Genomic DNA, 21896 nt, shown 5'->3' with positions numbered 1-21896 from the left:
GTCGATGGATGAATGGATGGAGATCCGTATGGATACAGATGTGTCTCAATATATCTTGACACACATAGATATCTCGATATCTCAACATATCTGCACCTACGTCTTCATCTGTATCTACAATGAGGAATGGTACAGGTTGAGTATTTAACCACAATGACATACTTGAATGCTCATAGTAACCTTCTAAGGAAAGAAGCACTAAAATTATTCACCTTTGGGGAGCAAACTAAAGCCTAGGAGAAGTCAGATGGGGTGACACTTAGATGTGAGCCCCTCCAGAACTGGTTTGTCCAGCTCCAGAGCCCCATCTCCTAGCCCCTCCAGCCAACCAATTCTTCCGAAGGTGGGCTGCAGGAAAGAATGAAGACCCTCTCCAGATGCCTTTCCTGGGCAGGGTGAGAAATGGGTCCCATCCAGCATGACGGGCCATCACCTTGGCCTCGCCTTGGCAGCGTGGGCCGAAGAGGCCGGCCCTCCCTGGGTGAGTCAGCCTGAGCTCCTGGCGTTCCTCCCAGAGCCCAAGAACTAGGCAGAGGGCCAGCCCTTTCCGTGCCAGGGGCCTGCGGACCTCCCCATCTGGGAGCCGGGGACGCAGCCACGTGAGGCCCGAGGCTCAAACCTAACCCTGTCCTCCTGGCTGGCCTGGGCCTCCAGGTCCAGCACCCCTCCCTTCGGCCCCGGAGCCACGTTGAAATCAGTCTCGTCGGGCGCAGCCACACACTTAGTGACATTTAAGGAGTCTGCTGTGGACCAGACGCTCCCAGACACTTTACATTGAAAATGCAGCCAGATGACTCTCAGTGATGGCCCTGCCAGTATCTTCCCATCCCAGGCTCAGCCCAGGCTCTCTGTTCCCAGGGCCCCACCAGCCAGCGCGGTTCTAAGGGGCTGCCAGTTAAGAGTCCGTATTAAAAAGGCCTCTCTGCAGAAGCTGCTAATTTCTCCCACATGGGCCAGGTTATTAAGCCTTTCTTTCAACAGAGGAGTTTTGTAGGACTTCCTAATTGAGCTGCCACCAATGGGGATTTATTAGCAGTGAAAGCAGCAGCCACACGGCCCAGAAGAGCAGGTCCCGGCTTTTAAGACCTGCCTTTGATGCGTCTGGGGGGCCAGTGGGGGCTTTCGGTCCCAGGGATGGGTGGGGAGGCGCCAAGAGCCCTCCTTCCCATTTTGCAGGTGGAAAGCCTGAGTCATGGCTCCTGGGCAAGCCGGCCAAGGGCTCACAGCCAGCAAGGCCAGGGACTGGACATGGCCATGAGCTCTCAGCAGTGGGCGGGAGGCTGGGCCGGACGGCTGCTCCGTGAATCACTGTGCATTGCTGTGAACACAACTCAGCTGTTTCCTGAAGCAAACTCATTGCTTCTCCCTCCACAGCCTCACAGTTTCAAGCAACTAACTGATTCTCCCTTTGCCAAGTCGGCATTTCCTGCTCCTTCTCCTTACTGAAGGAAAACTATCTTTTCTAATGAAAATTTAAGGAGTCCAGTCCGGCTTCCTGTAAGCTTTTATCTGGACTCCAGTCTTGCAACTGGAAGTGTGGGCCGAGCACATCAGCATCAAGGGAAGGGGAGGGGCGGTATTATTAGAGGAGCAGAACCTCGTGCCCCACCCCAGACCTACTGAACCCACATCTGCAGCTTAACAAGGAATCCAGGTGATTCTTAGGAGCTATCAAGTCTGAGAAGAACTGCTTAGTGCTGGCTACACATTAGAATCAGCTAGGGAGTTGAAACAACAATGACCCCCTGGCCCTAATTCTACCATTTTACAGACAGATGCTCAGAACTCAGCTTCGTGGAGAGGCAGCTCCTGCCTGGGTGAGGCTGTCATGTTTCAGGGTCCTCAGTTCCAGCTCAAGTCCCCACCAGGTGATCCTTGCACAGGGCTTCCCAGCTCTAAACCTCACTTTTCCCATCTGAAAAATGGGGCTGTTAGCAGACCCATCTCACAGGCTGTTTGTTGTGAGGGTTAAATGGGAGAACTCACAGAAAGTGTACTTGGCTCAATAACTACCGGCCAGCATGGCGAACGACACGAAGAGCTGCAGCTGCCCTGTGCTCAGCGCCAGGAACCACTGTTATCTTGCCTTAGCTATTTCACCAAATAAGTACGGACCGTGTCCGTGTCCACGTGTTTACACACAGTACTGCTCTCTTCACTGCTGTTCTTGGTGGATCCCGACCCAAAACCCGGGTTTCTTGGCCCTGAATCCCAGCATTTTTCAAAGCGAGCTTCCCAGGTCACCTGCAGCCGAATCACCTGGTTGGGGGGAGGCGCTTAGTAAAAATGCAGCTCCCCAGGCTACACCCCCAACCCCCGCCCCCCACCCCAGAATCTCCTAGAGGAGCGTGGACATTTGCATTTAAACAATCTTTCCAGGTGACTTGTTACACATTCTGTTTGAGAGCCAGGTCTCACACTTAAGAGGCCACCTGAGGACAAGGAGACCTCCTCCAGGGGAGGCCCCCACATCCTCAGAGAGTCCAGAGGCAAAGCAGATGAATCCAATTAGCCTCTGAAAGAGGAACTGAAGACAGGCAAACAGCAACCAAAACTACCCTCCTGGAGTCCACTTCCTTCTCTCTCTCTGAGGCAGCCTCCAACACCTAGGGCTACTAATTGGGGTGACACGGTCCAGGACCTATGGGAGGGCTCTCCGCAAGCCCACTGGGCCCCCCAGGCCTGAACCACCACCCACAGCCGTCCCCACCGAGTCCCATTCGGCTCTTCAACCATTGGAGATTCCAGACCCTCCAAGCCCCAAACCCTGCGGTGTTCTAACCGAACAGGCGGCTGCCAGCTTAAAGCCAAGCCCACGGCCCAGGTCTCACCTGTGGGTGGAGGCTAGACCCTCAGCTCTGGCTTAAGCATCAAGGTGGCCCTCGAAGCCAGGAGACTACCTCAGGCTTCCCTCCTGCCCCTGGATTCCGGCATGTCATAAAGTGGCTTGGGGCTCCTATGTTTTACGAGCTCTGAATCAACAGGGCGCTGTTGGTTTAGCCCGTCTGGGTGTTTACTTTCACTATAGCAACAGTGGCTGATTGGGAGCAGAGCCGGTGGTAAAGGCTCGGAGAGGGAAATTCACACCAGGCGGGGGTCCTCCAGGTCAGCCTGGACAGGGGACTGTCTGCAATTTGCCCTGTCACAGGGCTGCCTGGCCAAGAATGCCGATCTATCCAAGAACCTCAGGAGAGAGGCGGGAGAAGCTGGTCAGGGAAATTTGGTTATGCAGAGTGGGTGGGTTCTGCTAATAACAGCGAATAATTACAGCTGCCATAGAGAGGGCCTTGGATTCCAGCACTTCTTATGTATGTTTTTGTTTATATTATAAAGCACACACATGAAGAAGCAATTTACGGTCATGGGTCAAAGTAAGGATGCTGCCACGTGAGAGCCTGAGTTCGAAGCCCCGCTCGGTGACACCCAAGCTTTGGGACCCTGGGCAAGTCATTTAATCTCTGTGCCTCTGTTTTCTCATCTATAAAATGGGACTCATCATAGGGCCAACCTCAGAGAGCGGTTTGCAGATTAAATGAGCTAATGCACAGGAAGTGTGTGGCACCTCATCAGGGCTCAGTGAATGTCTGTTATGTTTCTTTTTGTTGCTAAACTTCATGAGACCGCAAGCGGGAATGATTCCCATTTTGGAGGTGAGGGCGCTGAGTCTCCCAAAGGAGAAGTCACATGCCTGAGAGCTCACAGCTACGTAAGGTGGACATGCAGAACTTGAACCCCGACTGTGGGATTCCCCTACCCAGAGGGACCCCTTTTTAGTAAAATGGAGAAGGACCCACTGGGAAAGCAGCCAGCCAGCCCAGACCAGGAGGAACGCCCCCTTCTGTCTCACTCTGGCCCAAGCACTGACCACCCCCCATCCTAGCTGCTGTAAATGCTTCCTGTCCGTACATCAGGCCCTGTCCTTGGCTGTGAGCCTGGCGCGGCTGAGCCGGGCCCGGCCCAGAACATGGTGCTGACTCAGGCCTCGCCGGGGAGGGGCCGGGAGCAGGGCCGACAGACTGGCCCCTCAGGCTCCCTCAGACCCCGCCTTGGCCACTGATGGGTCTTCCCTGGAAAGCGGGAGGCTGGGACAGAGGAACCCAATTCTCCCCGAGTATAGGGTTCACCTCTGGGAGAGACCTGTCAGCATTCATGGCACGGGACTGGGGTGCGGTGTCTGCAAATGCAGGGGGTCTGCAGCACACGAGACCACCTGCCAGTTCTGACCTCAAGGGGTCTCGGCTTCCTCATACAGAAAAAGGAGCACAAACAGGGGCCCTGGAGGACTGGTACCTCTCGTCCAGTCCCCACAGTGCTGGGTCCACCGGAGGGGCTCTTATTCTTCTCCGTTCCAATACGTTAACAAGGAGCCCCCCGCAGAATATTCCCACATATCTCCAGTAACCAAGTCCCTTCCAGGGGGCTCCATGAACCTCCATTTGACTAATGAGCTCCCTGGTCACTGGGGGACCCAAGCAGCCCAGACAGAGAAGGACATGGGTTTTTAACCCCCCAGCTCTTGCCCCTTCCCCCTTGCCAGCCACGTGACTCTCAAATCCGTTAGCCCTTCTGAACCTCAGCCTGCTAGATATAAGCTCAGAGTCTTTGAGTCTTCCCAGGCTACGATGAGGGTGGAAACAAGTTAATAGACGTGACAATTGGGGGCAGATGGCACTTGGCAGCTCCTCAATAAAGGGGAGTTTTGCCTCCCCAGCCCCGCCAAACTAGCTCAGTTAAAAGGCCATAGTCGCAGGGTCAGGTAACCGTATCAATCAGTGGAGAAGCCACCCCAATCCTGGGCTCCCCAAAAGCCCAGCTTTCCTGTAATCGCCACCCAGCCAACCCACAGCACCAGACAGATAATCATCTAAGCTCCTCTCAGCAGCAGGGCGTGCGCCTTGCTGCCAGCTCACCTGAAACGATGAGTGTTTGTTAAACTCCCACACCTACTGCCGCCTGGGCTGTGGGCTCTCGGCAGTGACAGAGTGGCAACCAGAGGTATGTAACGTCTGCTTTGCAGAGCTACAGGGAGGGCTGCAGGTGGGAAAGTATGAGACATACCAGAAGAGAGGCATTGGGGTTATTCTACTGCATTGAGATAGGTACTACTACCATCCCCATTTTACAGATGAGAAAACTGAGGCACGGAGTGCTAAGTAACTTCCCCTAAACAGCTAGTAACTGGCAGAGGCAGGATGTGAACCCAGACCCACAGTCCTAACCATCACCCTAACCCTGCTTCTTCCTATCATGTTGGTTTTCTGATGTTTCTGAAAGTGGTCCCTTAGTCATTGCTTAAAAGCCACCTTAGAGAGCCGGGGCGGACAAAGGCCTGGCCTACCTGCCCTTTGCCCACATTTCACCCAAGATTTACTGCTACAGGGTCTCAAGGGAGACAATCCATTGCAGAGTGGAGGGAGGGTGCCCACAGTACCCTAAGGGTCGCTGACCTGGTCTCCAGTTTATATGAGATGACGTCACCCTTTTGGAGTTCTGGCCCAAATTAATCTGTCGCTCGTGACGTAGCTCAACCTTGGTGCCCTGGGATCCGGCAGGACATGGTCGTCACAGTTGGCTTGGCCCCTTACTAGCTGTGTGACCACAGGCAATTAGTTTAACCTCTCTGTGCTTCAGTTTTGCCATCTATAAAACTGGAACAGATGCTGAGTTCCTGGTGTCCTCACGATGATTGAGCAGCAACAGAGAAAGTGCTCGACGTACAATAGCTGACCGATAACAGTTCCTTGTCCTTTACCTCTTCCCCCTCGTGTCCCCCTCATGTCCTTCCTGCCTTCATTTGGTCTGCGAGTATTTATTAGCATCTACTATGTGCCAGGCACTGTGCTAAACAAGTTTTAAAATATAAATCACATCACGCCAGTCCCTTATGCAGAACTCAAGGCTTCCCGTTTCACTTAGAATAAAATCCAAAGTCCCCTGCTTCCTCTCAGACCTCACCTCCGACACCTCTCCCTCCCCCTGTCACTCCACACAGCCTCCCCGGCTGCCTTTCTGTTCCCCGACGATGCCAAGCTTATCCCTGCCTTAGGGCTTTGCACCTGCTCTACTCTCTGGCTGGGCCGTGCTCCCCCGTCACTCGGGTCCAGGTTAACAGGCCATGTCTTCAGAGAGGTCTTCCCTGATCAGAGTGACGAAGGTTGCTGCTCCCCCACCCCCAAGGCACCAACACACGATCCTTGTTATTTTCATCATGACAGTTAGCTCTGTTTGAAATGATGTCTCTGCCGGCTTGTTGACTGTGGGTTTTCCCCACTAGAATGTGACCTCCATGATGGCCACGACTTTGGTTTGTTCACTGCTGGATCCCCAGTTCCTAGTACTGTATAATGCACTCCAAATATATTTTTAATTAAAAGAATAATGTTAAGGGGCCTAGAAGAATTATGTGGGTCGTTTTGGCTTCTGGAAGGAGCAGACGGGCAAGAGAGCATCTCCGATTTATGAAGCAAAGCAAAATCAATTTGCCTGTCTGATCTCACTAATTCTAAGGATTTCCATAAAGCACTGCTGTGTGATCACCCGTCTTCCACGTAAGACTCAGGAGAGTGAAGTGCGGGAGTAAAGGGGAGGTGGTGAGGGAGGGAACACTCCTCGGTTGTCTAAGCTCTCACTTTCAGAAAAAGGCATATGAAACAACTGAATCTCCATATGGAAAACAATGGAACTGGACCCTATCTCACACCATACACAAAAATTAACCTGATATGGTTCGTATCCCTAAACCTAAAAGCCAGAATCAAAAAGCTTTCTAGAGGGCTTTCCTGGTGGCGCAGTGGTTGAGAGTCCGCCTGCCAATGCAGGGGACGCGGGTTCGTGCCCCGGTCCGGGAAGATCCCACGTGCCACGGAGCGGCTGGGCCCGTGAGCCATGGCCGCTGAGCCTGCGCGTCCGGAGCCTGTGCTCCGCAACGGGAGAGGCCACAACAGTGAGAGGCCCGCGTACCGCAAAAAAAAAAAAAAAAAAGCTTCTAGAAGAAAACAGAAGAGAAGATGTCTGCTATCTTCAGATAGGCAGAGATTTCTTGGGAGAATATAATGAGTAATAAGCCCAAAAGAAAAGAAAATAATAAATTAGACCATCAAAATAAAATATTGATGCTCTTAGTAAGACACAATTGAGAAAATAAATAGGCAAGCCACAGACTGGGGGAAAATGTTCATAATACATAAATCTGACAACAGGTTCATATCCAATGCAAAAAGAACTACTGTCTATTAATAAAAACATGAGTAACCCAATAAAAAATGGGCAAAAGCTCTGAACAAACACTTCACCAAAGAAGACACAGGATAGCCAATAGGCACACAGATTAAGGCTCAGCATCATTAGTCTTAAGGGAAATGCAAATTATGGGTTATGCACAATGAGATACCATTTTACTCACTGTAATGGCTACAATTACAAAGACTGACAAAGCCAATTTTTTTTTTTTTTTTTTTTTTTTGCGGTACGCGGGCCTCTCACTGTTGCGGCCTCTCCCACTGCGGAGCACAGGCTCCGGACGCGCAGGCTCAGCGGCCACGGCTCACAGGCCCAGCCGCTCCGCGGCACGTGGGATCTTCCCGGACCGGGGCACGAACCCGCGTCCCCTGCATCGGCAGGCGGACTCTGAAACACTGCGCCACCAGGGAAACCCAAAGCCAAATATTAGTGAGCAAGCGGAATTCTCAGACACTCTTGTATGGAGTGTAAAACGATTTGGAAAATACATAAATTGGAGCATATGTTTTTTTCCCCCATGACCCAGCAATTCCATTGCCGGATATTTACCCAAAAGAAATGAAAGCATCTGTCCACAAAGGCCTTGAAGGGGAACGTTCATAGCAGCCTTATTCATGATCCCCAAACCCCAGAAACAACTCAAATGTCTATCAGTGGTAAATAAACAATTGTTATATTCATACAAATGAATACTGTTCAGCAATAAAAAAAAAAAAAAAAAGAATGAACCACCAAATCATGCAATAACAGTGATGGATCTCAAAAACATCATGCTAAGTAAAACAAACCAGACACGAAAGAGTCCATACTGTACTATTCCATTACATGAAGTTCTAGAATGGGGAAAGCTCATCTATGGTTATAGAAATCAGAACAGTGGTGGCCTGTGTATGGGGCTGGGGAGGGGGCACTGGCTGAGGGGTAGGAGGAAACTTTCAGGAGTGAAGGAAAACGCCCTGGATCTTGTTTTGAGTGGTGGTCACACTGGTGTATACAATTGTCAAAACCACTGAACAGAAGATTTACGGTCTGTGCAATTTAGTGTATCTTAATTATACCTTGGTAAAACACATTTATGTCATGAAAAGGGAGAGACTGAAAACACCATGTGAGAAAAGCCATTTTCTAGTCCACACTTCATACCCATGCCCCCAATTCCCACAAAAGGAGCAAAGTGAATTTACACTCTGTGCTCTGAGCGGGCAGGGCTCGGTGGGAAATTGCTTTAGGTGTTTCCTGAAATGTGATGAACAGAGAGGCCCCTTTGCAGGGCAAGGAGAAAACCCAAGGAAAGTTCTCACGGGAGAAGGCATGTGCCCCTGTGGACACATCCACTCTGTCTCATGGCTGCCTCTCTCTCCTGCTGGGCAGCCTGGAGACAACTGTTTTCACACTCTCATTTTTGTCAACAAACATTCTAGAGACAGTTGCTATGTGCCAGGCCCTGGCTAACAGCCACTGGTCCCTAACCTTACCTAAGAGAGATTGATAAGTAAATTGGGTGTCAGTGCACAGAGAGGGGACCCTATACCCTGTGGGGTGAGGGCAAGCTTCTTCCTCGAGGGGCCATCTAAATTGGGGCCTTGGGTAAGGAGGGGTTAACTAAGCAACTGAAGGATGCGGGCGCCCCGCCTCCCAGCAGTAGGTCTCAAACTTTGCCGCATGTCAGAATCACTAGGCACTTCTGAAAGTCTCCGGGCTCAGGCCTCAATGCAGACCAACTGAATCAGAGTTTCTGGGATGGGATTCAGGCATCATATTTTTTCTTAGAAGTCCCCAGGTGATTCCAACATGCAGCTAAGATTGTTCTGGATGGAGGTGACAGCATAGGCAAAAGCCTAGGAGCCAGAGGAAGATGCTCATGGATTTGGGAGCAGAGGGAAGCGTGAAGCCGAGAAATGCAGCCGAGGAGGTGTCGTGGGTTGAACTGAGCCCCCATCAAGACTTCCTGCCCACCCAGAACCTCAGAATGCGACCTCATTTGGAAACAGGGTCTTCAATGATGTGAATAAGGATGAAGATGAAATCATCCTGGATTGCGGGGTCCTAAACCCCATGAGAGTGTCCTTAGAAGAGACAAAGAAGGGCACACAGAGAAGGCCACGTGAAGATGGAGGTAGAGATTGGAGTGATGTGTCTACGAGCCAAGGAATGCTGATGATCGCCGGCCACCACCCGAGGAGAGGGGGCTGGAACAGACTCTCCCTCAGAGCCTCCAAGGAGGAGCCAGTCCTGATGACACCTTGATTTCGGGCTTCTGGCTTTCAGATCTGTGGGAGACTCAATTTCTGTGGCTGGAAGGCTCCCAGATGGTGGTAATTGGCTTCGCCAGCCCTGGGAACTCGGACAAGAGGGTAGCAAGGGTTCCAGCACCACAGGGGAACTTGGGGTTGAAGATGACAGCTCTCAGGAGTCCAGGGGGTAAGGAGAACTGTCCCACTCCAAGGGTCCCAGATGAGGAAAGGCTGCCCACAGCTGTGACCGTGTGCAGGGTCTCTGTTGGGCAAGACAAGGGTGTTGCCTTCTGACCTCTTCCACGTTCTCCTCCAAGTGGGAGGAGGGTGGGGCAGCCTCCAGAGCTTGGGAGACCAGAGAAGGTTCGAAAGAGTCTCTGCTGAGAATAGGGGAGGGAACTCAAAGCACCTCCCTGGCAACACTGAAGATCCGCTGGAAATAGAAAACTAGAAACCGGGGGTGTCCCTCTGTGCACAGGTGAGATTTGACCCTGGGCACACAGGCCCATAAATATAAATAGAAGAAATCTGCCTTTCTAGCAAGTAACTCCACTTTCCAAAGAGTGGCCTCCAGTAGCTTGTTCGAGACTTTTCTTCTAGATTCTGAGAACTCAACCTTGATCCCTGAGACGTCACATAAAAGACGTCTCCAAAGTAAATAAGTTAGCCTTGCAAATAAGCACCAGCCCACTGAGTGTTTTTCTTACCAACCTACCTTCCCCAAGGGGTGTACATGAAGTCAATTTGTCAACAAATATTTATCGTACACATGCTGTGTTGATACATGTCACCGACTAATGTGTCAACAAATATTGAATATCTCCCTAAGGATCAAACAAACAGTAATTCAATTAGTCCATAAATATTTATGGAACTGCCAGGCACTGATCCAGGAAAACAGAACAAAGAAGGAGATAAAAATGACAGAAGGCTCTGCCTTCCCTCCGTGAGAGGGAAAGTGGCCCATAGGTAGCTCCACTCGGTACTGCCAGAAAGGCTGGTGTTGTAGAAACCAAAAGAAGCTATTTCACAGAACTAGAAAGTTGGAGACTCTGCCTCTGCTACTTACCAAGTAAAAATGAGTAAAGCACCTTACCAAGAAATCACCTTACCAAGAAAGTCTCGGTTTCCTTATCCGTCAATGCACAGTAGTTGAATCAGCCACACACTTTTTTATAAGAATAGGAAAACAAAACACAAAAAACTGCTATGTTCAAAGTTCAAACAACTTTTAACACCCTGAGGGTCTTGCTGGAGGTGCATGCAGCCAGTCATGGTCCTTAAAGTCTCAGACTGACAGGACATAGAATGACTTGAAGGACCCAAAGATGGAGAGGAACAGGAGCTCCTATAAATGGTCCCTCCTGAGGCCTCCTGATGCCCACCTTGCTACAAACCACAGCCCCATCCTGGAGACTGAGTCATCTGCCAGAAAGGCAAGACCTTATCTTCTCAAAATCCCCCAAATCACTGAGGAAGAGCCTGAGTTTCCTTCCCCAAATGTCTTGAGATGTTCAAAACCAAGACCAGGGTGGGGCAGTCACCACGACTAGCACTTGGAGCACAGGGGTGGGGTCTGCTGGGCAGAGGAGGGGAATTCCTCCTCTGTTTCTGCGATGAAGTTTTTCCAACACTTGTTTTCCTTTGTTGTGTGTTGTTGGGTCTTTCTCCCCGAACTTCAGAGCACAAACTCACCACCACATTCAGTCTGAGCCCCATCCTGACTCACCAGCCTGGAAGAGATCAAAGGCCTCCTTCATCCTTTTCCAAAGACCAATCAAGACCAAGTTCGGGCTTCTCTACCAAAGAGGGTCCACCCTCTCCTCTTGCTGGCTGAAGGCCAGTCTTCCTCAATGCTTTCCGCATAAAATATTCATACTTTCACTTTCCTCATTAGTGTCTGATTAAGACTACCTCTGATGAATCCAAGCCAAGCGCAGTTCTCAGCTGACCTACAGAGTATTTTGACTTTGCTGTCGCTTTTTTAAAAATCAGGAGATTACTGGTTTATCTTTAAAAAAAAATCAGATTTGGCCACACTGAGTCGACACTCCCACATGAAAACACTGGCTGGATTTGGGTAACAGCAACCCATTTAGGTGGGGAATGTTCCACCCTGGTCTCCAGTCTCTACCACCGCTACCCACCCAACCCACTACACTCATGTCCATGACCTCGCTGGTCACTGCAGGCAGCTGATTCTGTGACACCTAATTATGGTAAAATGTCCAGTAAAAAGGGGAAAAAAAACCCCTGAAACATAATTGAATATGGAACATTATTGTAAGAGCACAAAAATATTCTTAGAAGAACGAGACTTTTTAAAACTAATAAAAACAGCTTTTGTTTCTGGAACAATGCTTACTTCTTTCTTTATGCTTTTAAAAATGACTTTTAGGGCTTCCCTGGTGGCGCAGCGGTTGAGAATCCGCCTGCCGATGCAGGAGACACGGGTTCGTGCCCTGGTCCGGGAAGATCCCACATGCCGCGGAGCAACTAAGCCCGTGAGCCATGGCCGCTGAGCCTGCGCGTCCGGAGCCTGTGCTCCGCAACGGGAGAGGCCACAACAGTGAGAGGCCCGCATACCGCAAAAAAAAAAAAAAAAAAAAAAAAAAAAAAAAAAAAAAAAAAAAAAAAATGACTTTTAGGGTTTCCCTGGTGGCGCAGTGGTTGAGAGTCTGCCTGCCGATGCAGGGGACACGGGTTCGTGCCCCGGTCCGGGAAGATCCCACGTGCCGCGGGGCAGCTGGGCCCGTGAGCCATGGCCGCTGAGCCTGCGCGTCCGGAGCCTGTGCTCCGCAACGGGAGAGGCCACAGCAGCGAGAGGCCCGCGTATCACAGGAAAAAAAAAAAAAAGACTTCTAAACTCTCAAAAGCTGAGCAGACAATAAGCTTTGTCACATCTAACTACAAAATCCAACAACAAATTTGCCCAAAGAACCTAAGATTGATCTCAAAGTGATTTCTTCTTTTGAAGCCTAATGGAGCTGGACCAGGTCTCTGCTCAGAGACCTTCCAAACAGCAGATCTTGGCCGCTCTGTACTGGATTCTGAAAATCTTCTGCATCTTTGTGTGGGTTAGCTTACACCAGACTGTAATCTCACTGAGGACAGAGAAAACATCTTGCTCATCTGCAGGCCCCCAGAACAGCACCAGACACTGAGCAGATTCTCAGTAAACACCCAGGAATGGGCTGAGCGTGATGGGGACGTGTGGCTCCTGCTCAAATCCCAGCCCTGCTGAGACAAGTTACACTACCCCTCATCTCTCTCTTCTCTAAAATGGGCATAACGACACCAGCTATTGCCAATGACTGCTGTGAGTATTTAAAGAGTACTACACACTGAGCACTTAGCCTAGTGACCAGTGGAGTCACAGTGCAGTAAGTGAGAGCCACAGTGATATTATTATTATTCTATTGAAAGAAGAGAAGAGGAAAAAGGGACTTCCCTGGTGGCACAGTTGATGGGACTCTGCGCTCCCAATGCAAGGGGCCCGGGTTCGATCCCTGGTCAGGGAACTAGATTCCACATGCATGCCACAACTGGGAGTTCACATGCCACAACTAAGGAGTCCGCCTATCGCAACTAAGACCCAGCACAACCAAACAAATAAATCTTTAAAAAAAAAAAAAAAAAAAAAAAGAGGACACTAAGTACAGTGAACTCACTCCAACTGCATTTACCCTTTTTGAGACCAACACAACACTTACACATTTCAAATCTTCTAAACCAAGCTGTAGGCTACTTATCAGCCATATTATTTTTGACAGTAAACCCTCCACAAGCAAATAGAAGCAGAGAGAAACCCTGAAATGTGCTCTGTCTCTGGCCCCTTTGGTCATCTTGGGCCACCGCTGACCCCTGTGGGTCACACATTCTTGCTGGGTACCTCGCCCAGGCTACACTGCCCCGGGGTCACATACAAGCGCACTTGCCAAAAACCGACCCTGCCCAGAATCCAACTTACAGCACTCGATGGGGTTAGATGCTGTCTGCAAGGAGACGATCCTTCCACTGGACTCTGGAATGTGCACCCGGAACACCAGCCTCACCCGCGTGTTCTTCCTCCCGATGTCCGTCTCGCCTTTCCGCAGCTCAATGTCTGCGTTCCGGAGCTTCAGGATCCCCGCACAGTCAATGCTGCCGGAAAATCGAAAGAACCCCACTGACAACTGACCATCTCGGGGAGCAGGAAAGGTCACCCACAAGGGGGGCGGGGGATTGCAATACATGGATAAATTTTTCAGCCAGGAATTTAAACCAAAATGGGGGTAAAACACAAAGTAATCAACAAAATCCCCCAGTGGAAATTACCTCTCTAGGGAGATTCTGCATGCTTACTTTTCTACTCTCAAAAGTACCTGAAAGACTCAAATACGCAACTGGGAAAAACTGATTATGGACTATGCAATAGTAAGGGTAGTAATATGGACATTAAATACCTTGAATTTGATAAAGTACCGTGGTCATGTAAGAGAGCATGCTTTTTCTTAGGAAATGCATGCTTAAGCATTTAAAAGTAAAAAGGCATGTTGTCTGCAACTAACTCGCAACCGGTTCAGGAAAAAATAAAGAGAGGGGGAGAAAAACAGTAATAAAACAAATGTGGAAAATGTTAACAATTGGTAAATCTGAGCGAACAGTGTAACAGGAGTTCTTTGTACAATTCTTGCAGTTTTCATGTTTGAGATTATTCTCTAATAAAAGTTTTTTGTTTGTTTGTTTGTTTGTTTGTTTGTTTGTTTGTTTTTGCGGTATGCGGGCCTCTCACTGTTGTGGCCTCTCCCGTTGCGGAGCACAGGCTCCGGTCGCACAGGCTCAGCAGCCATGGCTCACGGGCTTAGTTGCTCCGCGGCATGTGGGATCTTCCCGGACCAGGGCACGAACCCGTGTCTCCTGCATCGGCAGGCGGATTCTCAACCACTGCGCCACCAGGGAAGCCCTCTAATAAAAGTTTTTTAAACTCCAACACACGGGTGCAATGTTTCCCACATTTTAGCCATGCACATCAGCTCTGTGAGGTTAGACCTATCTGCATAGCATAGTTGTTTAATAATTTTCAGTCAAATAAATTTATAAATGTAAATAAATTTAGCCCCATCCCAAGCAACATAAACCAAAGATGCGTAAGTATTCTTCCTCTCAATACACATGAAAAACATCTGGGTCTAGAACTTTTAAAATGGAAACTTTTAAAACAGAAACCTCTGTGGGTCCTTCACAAATTGGGAACCACCGTCTACGGTTGCTTCCATCAACTCCATCCTTCTCCCAAATCCCCGCCACTTGGCCCCAGTCACTTCCTCATGAAGACCCACTGCCCTCAGTCCCCCAGCCCTTACGTTGCCCTCATGTTGTTTTTTGGCTCCAGTGGAATCTCCAGGACTTTGGTGTTGCCCACGATCTTCTCGTAGCTGGTGGTGGTGACGGTTTTCCCCGTGATCCGGTGTACCTGGTAGAAGGCATGGGGCTTAAGGATCCGCTCGTCGGCCGTCCCAATGAAGATCTGAAGCCCCAGCGGCTTGTTTGCCATGTAGCCATGGAGCTGAGGGGGAGAAAACAAAACCAAATTATGACAGCACCATTAACATACAGGGTATGGTGGCTATAGTCCAACAAACAAAAACATCAAAGAAGCTCATGAGCAGGAGAAAGAACACAGAATTGCTGCAATGTCTAGAGTCATGGAGGGTTGGAAGCAACTTGCATGTCCAGCCAGAGGGGACTGCTTGGATAAATTATAGGGATCCTCTCTAAAATGGAATATTAAGCAGCCCTGAGAAAGAGTGTGATAGATCAGAACTGCATTTACGGAGAAACAGCCACAAACTATGCTTAACTGGTGATCCGGGGTCAGGGGGTGGTAGTGAGAATAGAAGATAACTGGAAAAGATAAACCAGAGCTCTTGACAATGGGTTGCCTAGAAAGAAGGAACTTTCAGTTTTTATATGACTATATTCCAATTAACAAGTTAGATTTTATCATTTTAAAAAAGAAAGAGCAAGACAAAAGTACCGTCATCTAAACTGATAGAAAATTAAAGACCGGAAGAAAATATGTATAACATATAACGTGCAAAGGATTAAATACATACAATACATAAAGAATGCCTACAAGTGAATAAGTAAAGGACAAGATTCCTGGCCATCCTATTTAAAATCGAGTCCTACCCCCATGGCTGTCCCTAGCTCCATTCCCTTCTTTTTAACCCCATAAAATATACTATATACTTTATCAATTCCTTTTGCTTAGGTCTTTCTTCTACAACTAGACTATCAGCTCACTGAGGGCAGGGATGCCTATTTATTTAACTTGCCACAGAATCCCTAGCACCCAGAATAATGCTTGGCACACAGTAGGCATTCTAGTACATATTTGCTGAATGAATTAATAATGAATTTTCCAACAGAAAACTGGACAAGAGATTTGAACAGGCAATTCACAGAAAAACAAACGACCATTAGCATAGAAAAGATGTTCAACTTGCCTTGTAAACGGAAAATACAAATTAAACAAATATGAGATATCATTTTTTTGCCCATTAGATGTGCACCCATGTAGATATTTGATAATATCAAGTGTGTTGGAGGCTGTGAGGACACAGACACTCTCCCATAGCTGACAGGAACATAAACAGGTATAACTATTTTTGGAGTAGCAGCTATTAATATTGAAAAGACATATTCCCTATGACCTAATAAATCCACTTCTCAGTATGGACCCCAGATGAAATGCTGTGCATGCAGGAGATATGCACAAAAATGTTTACTAACACGAACAGAATAATGAACAATTAGTTTCATCCATTAAGCTTATGAGTAATACATGTCCAGGCTATGAAAGACTACAACAGTTAAAAAATCAGTATGGTAGAGATCGATGAACTTCACCCGGAAGATCTAAGACATATTATTGAAAAAGAAAAGCAATTCGTAAAAAAAAAAAAAAAAATATGGATAGCAGGATACAGCTTATTTTTTTTAATGCTGAATGTTTCGATCCATTCATTTATACTCATGTAAATGCAAAAGGAAAAGGTGTGGAAGGATGCGCTCCAGACTGACCACACCATGATCACTTCTAGGGATGCAGGAGGAGATCAAGGTTGAGAAGGTGATCAAAGAGGAATTTAACTTCATCCACAAAGTTATAGGCAGAAGAGCTGACTGGAAACTTGTGGAATTTAACATTGGTTTTGAAAATTATACATAAGAAAAGAAAAAAGGATGTTGAGCTAAGAGTTAGAAGGTGGGTTCCTGTCTTGCCGCTCCCCAGCTGAGAAATGCTGGGCAAATCGTGTAATCTTTCTGCCCCTCTGCTCCTTCCTCTGCAAACTGGGCGGACGGACGGGGGTGGTGACAAGTGACAACTCACTGAGACCCCACCCTTCCATAGAGTTCTACAAAATTTCAGTAGGATCTCCAGTCAAATGCCCAGAACCAAAGGCTCCAGGGCAATAGATAATCACACATGGTCTAGAACTGCACTGTCCGATATAGCAAGCAAAACAAAAATTTAATTGAAAGGTCAGTTTCTCAGTCCCATGAGCCACACCTTTCCAGTGCTCAATAGCCACAAATGGCTGGTGCCATAATGAACCGCACAGATACAGGACATTTCTATCACTGAGAAAAGTTCTTTCAGACAATGCTGGTCCAGAAAGATTGTGTTCTCTTGTGGCCCTCTACACACTGGACCAAGAGGCGAGCTGAGGGTGGAGCAGAGCCAGATGGCAACCTTCTTCATAACCTGCCAGGCTGACACCTACAACATGTACATAAACGTCCGATACACACCTGAGATGCACCCTGGGGCAAAGGTGGAAATGAAGTCAGTCTCTTATCTTTCTCCCCCATGCAAATTGAAGAACAGGGTACTGTTCTTGACAAAAGTCAAAGGAGGAAGGGCAGCTTTGAGGACAGATTCTGTTTTTGTTGTTCTTGCTTTGCATTTGGACCCAAGATAAATATCTTTCCTCACCTCCTGTCCTGGATTTACCAGGAAGTGGTAAACACAGTATCACTCAGAATCGAGGAGGACAGTAGGTAGGATAGATAGTGACCCTAATGGTCTGAGGTTCCTTCCTCCTTCCCGGGATCTAAGAGAGCAGAAATTGCAGGCTGCGTGTACTCAGGGTAAGCAGCCAGAGAACACCTGGGGATAAAATCTGTCACATCCCAAAGGAGTCCAGCCACCTGTAGTCCCCTCCCCTGATGGCACACTAGAGTCCAAGCCACTACTGCCTCTCCATGGAGTGACCACCACTGCTCCCTAACTGACCTCTTGCTGGTCTTTAACAGAATAGCCCTCTGATCTTTAAAAAATGCAAAGCAGACCCAGACATTCCCCTGCTTACAGCCCTCCAAAGACTTCCTGTGGCCGGAGAATAAAATCCAAATTTGGTACCACGTCTATGAGGCTTCCAACAGCCCAGCCTCTGTCTTTCAGTCCTTCCACCCCATTAGGCTCCTGCCAGCACCAGCCATCCTGTTCCCTGAGCACACCAAGCTCTCTCCGACCTCAGGGCCTTTGCACAGCCATCTTCTCTGCTGGCATACTCTTCCACTGGTACATTTAGCTCTCAGATCTTCAGGTCTTTCCCAGACCACATTAGTTACATACACCCAGTGCCAGAGCCAGCTATTTCAGCCTTGCAGTTGGTTTAATTTTCAGGAATTTTAAGAGCCATTAGACATTACTTTGATAGCCTGCAATTAGCCACGAGGAGAATATTTACACCACAAAAATTGGCAAATGCTACAAATCGGGGCTCTTTTATTCTAGAGAAGTGGATGTTAAACATTCACTAACACACCACAGGAATAGTTACTTCGTTACCATCTGAAATTTTCTTGTTAGTTGTTACTTTGCTTAGTATCTCTCTTTTCCACTTGAACAGGAAGTCCACGGTAGGAGGAAGCGTGTTTGCTTTGTTCAGTGTGATCAATAAGCACGTGGAATCAATGGTCACCATCAACAACCCGGCAGCAGCTAAGTGTACACTGTCCCCAGGCCAAACACCACACTCAACGTTTTACATGTATCACAACAATTCTAGGTAGAAGGGGCCCATTTTCTAGATGAGAAAACTGAGACTGGCAAAGTCCTGGCAACTTGCCCCAGTGGATCCTGTTAGTACAGGGCAGGGCCAGGATGCGGGCTCTGGGCCTTCAGGCTCTAAGTCCATTCCCAGCGCGCCGTCTGTGCCCTTGGCATCTGATAGATTCACAGCTGCTCTCTGATCTACAACTACAGCTCAGAAAGTGCAGATGAGGTTCTCAAAGGAAAGACGAGCAAGTGCTAAATTATAAGATCAAGAGGGCTCTTCCTGCTGAACAAGAAGGGGTGGGGGCAGGGGAGGAGGAAGGGAGACGGAGGGAGCCAGAGAAACAGGCAACAGCAACCAAGACAAACAACGTTGCCCCTCAAGAGAAGAACCCACTTCTTTAAACAGGAACTTTGTGTGTCCCGGAGCAGCCCCTGGTTGAGCTGCACTAGCTGATGCCACGTGAGCAGATGGAACCCACCTCACCCTCGTGAGCACCCCCTCCCATGTGAGACAGGTCTCTGCTGTCAGAGGGTGGGGTAGAGCAGGAAGGAGGAAGGATTTCACGTTTGGTCAGACGTACCCAGCTCTCAGTCCAGGCCCTGCTTCTTATCAGCAGCTGTGCGACCTCAGAGCAGTGACCCCACCTCTCTGAGCCTCCATTTGCTCCTATAAAACAGGGACATCACTTCCCACGGCCCAGGGCTCTCTGAAGGCTAAAGAAGATGACCTTTATAGGGCCCCAAAGCCCAGCACACAGGAGGTACCCATGAAAGGAGAATTCTCCTTGTCATCGGAGGATGAGGCAAATCAAAACACGGAGGTGACAGGACAGAACTGAATGGAGAAGTGAAGAATGAATGTGAAAGACTCACAATGTGAAAAACAACCCAAAACATCCTCATGTGTGGTGAAACCAAGGCACTCATTCCATCGTCTCTGTGGGCAGCTAAAGAGCCCCTGAGGTGGAGGGCTGGGAGGAGGAGGGTGGGGGAAGAAACCACACCATCTAGCGTGGAAAAAACACTTCCCCTCCGATCCCCACCCTCCCCTCCCCTGAAGGTGGTAGAAGATGACCAGAGTGTGTGCATTCTGGAGGAGCCTTGCCAGCTCTCCGGAGGTTTGATAAGACCATACGGTTATTTACTTGCCTCTCCAAAAACTGAGTGATTTGGGTCTTGCAAACAGAACTTGATGCCTTGGGGTGGCATGACCTGCCCTCAAGGTCTCAAACGCCCCGTTGTCCCCATTGTAGGAAGACCTGGGTCTCGAGGCCTCTTTCCAGGCTTCTTCAAAGATAAGGTCATCTCAGGAGCATGGCAAGCAGGGTGGCCTCCCAGCCATAGCAGACTCCCACCTGCCCACCCACTGGAACCTACAGAAGCTCAAGGTCAGCCAACCTCCAAAGCAGAAGAGGCTCCACTTCCTGCAGCCAGGACGAGAGCAAAAGTCTTCTGCTTTTCGCAGAAAATTTCCCAAGCAGTCTACAAGATTCCAGGAAGAGGGGGAGCTTCTGGGGCATATCGTGAGGGTCTGCTGCACAGCTAGGGGGTGTCAGAGCTGATTTAACCTGCACAGCAACACACAGAAGGAAAAGCAAGGTGATCCCTTTTTTGGGTGAGAAAGCCAAGGCTCAGAGGGGTTAAGTGACTTGCTCATGACCCTAAGCTCCAAAGTCATCGAGTGGAACCTCAGGGATGTGGCCCGATGTGCTTCCCCTGTGTCGCAGCTGCCTCCAGATGCTGGACTATATATATTACGACAGGCAGGTCCCATCCCACCAGCTCAGCCAAAGGAACCCAGACTTGAAATGGTCTCCACATCTCAGAGACCCGCCGTTTCCCAGAGAAAGCTCATCAGAACCACTCCTGCCCCCAAGTTCAAGCTCTGGCCCCTCTTAGCAGCAACTGAACTGTCCTGTTGCACAGGTAAAAAGGCATGGGTACATGTTGATACTTGCTTTCCCTTTGTCTTGTTATAAAAGTAATAAGGGTTCATCATTCACTGCAGAAAAAAATAGACAATATAAAAATATATATATTATAGAGAAAATACTCTCTCAATATAAATAAGCATTTTAGTGTACATCCTTCCAGACTCTTCTTCTAGGCACTTAGAGAAACATATCTGGGATTCTATTTCAGATACTGTTTCCACTTAACAATATAATGTGACCATTGCCCTTTGTCATTAAAGGTTGTTCACTGGGACAAGCTCAAATAACTGCATAGTATCTCCTTGGGCTTCGACTGGCACAAGGCAAGTGAGGTGCCTGGGCACATGATTTAAGGAGGCACCGGCTCTCAGGGCTGTGCAACTGTTATCTGAGTACCCGAAAGTGAGTGCTACCTTAAATTTTGCCCTCCCCTGCATCCCTTGTCTCCATCTTATGTTTGGACTCACAGCTTAACCTCTACAGTTGGGCATTTAGGTTGTTCAAACATTCCCCGTTATATAATGTTGCAATGAGAACTCATAAATGACACTTCCTTGAAAACAATTTTTCTATCAACTCTGTTCAGAGTTTTTAAATAGTCTCAGCTGGATGAGGCTGCCATCAAATCGGAAATGTGGCCTTGATTTTCAAACTGGCAACGGGCCAAGGAAACTGTTTTGAATTTTACTAAAATCAAACTTTAACAATGTTAAGTAGCATTTTTTTGTTGAATTTGGAATATTAGGAAATTGGTATCGTCCTCAAATATTACACTGTGAAAGAAGGGAAAAGCCCATGGGGGTGTTCTATTGTAATTCCCAACTGCCACACAGCACGCAGGGAGAAAATTTTTTACAAATACACGTGGGCCTCAAATTCCGCCTTTATTTTTGGATGCAAAAATTGTAGAACATAGCTGCTACCCCAAGCCCACTCCCATCTCTCTCTCTCTCTCTCTCTCTCTCTCTCTCTCTCTCTCTCTCTCTCTCTCTCTCTCTCTCTCTCTCTCTCTCTCTCTCTCTCTCTCACACACACACACACACACACACACACACACACACACACACACACACACACACACGGAAAACTACTCCATGATTTTACTCTTATCTCAGTGACGCCAACAGCATTACATATCCATCTAATGAGCACATATTAATAACACCGTTAAAAATCCTAATTCATGATAACTCCCTTTGCCTCACCTCCATATCGGATCCACCTTGGAGTCCTGTCAATTTGATTTTCTAAAGTGCACTCAAATCCATCACCATTTCCCCATCCATCACTTCCACCCTAGTCCAAACTACGACTATTTCTCTCCTAAAGAGTTTCCCTGCATCCCCTCCAGTCCCCATCCACGACTTTCTACCCTGTGGCCAGAATGACCTTTTATAAACTCCCAGCTCTCACTGGCTACACCACCACGTGCGATCC

At 48.5% G+C, this 21896-nt stretch overlaps 1 protein-coding gene across 7 annotated transcripts in view; it reads right to left on the bottom strand.

The window, feature by feature from the left end:
• Positions 1 to 21896, bottom strand: part of NFATC2 (nuclear factor of activated T cells 2) — a 160154-nt gene that overhangs the window by 65126 nt on the left and 73132 nt on the right. For all 7 annotated transcript variants that reach the window (XM_067011732.1, XM_059038939.2, XM_059038937.2 and 4 more), the window contains exons 4-5: positions 14819 to 15021; positions 13444 to 13616 (exon numbers count right to left, since the gene is read on the bottom strand). In XM_067011732.1, coding sequence (XP_066867833.1) covers positions 13444 to 13616; positions 14819 to 15021 — 376 coding nt within the window. The remainder of the gene's footprint in view (positions 1 to 13443; positions 13617 to 14818; positions 15022 to 21896) is intronic.

Source organism: Kogia breviceps, chromosome 14, assembly GCF_026419965.1.
Source record: "Kogia breviceps isolate mKogBre1 chromosome 14, mKogBre1 haplotype 1, whole genome shotgun sequence".
NCBI lineage: Eukaryota > Metazoa > Chordata > Mammalia > Artiodactyla > Physeteridae > Kogia > Kogia breviceps.
This window is presented reverse-complemented; position numbering and strand designations above follow the sequence as displayed.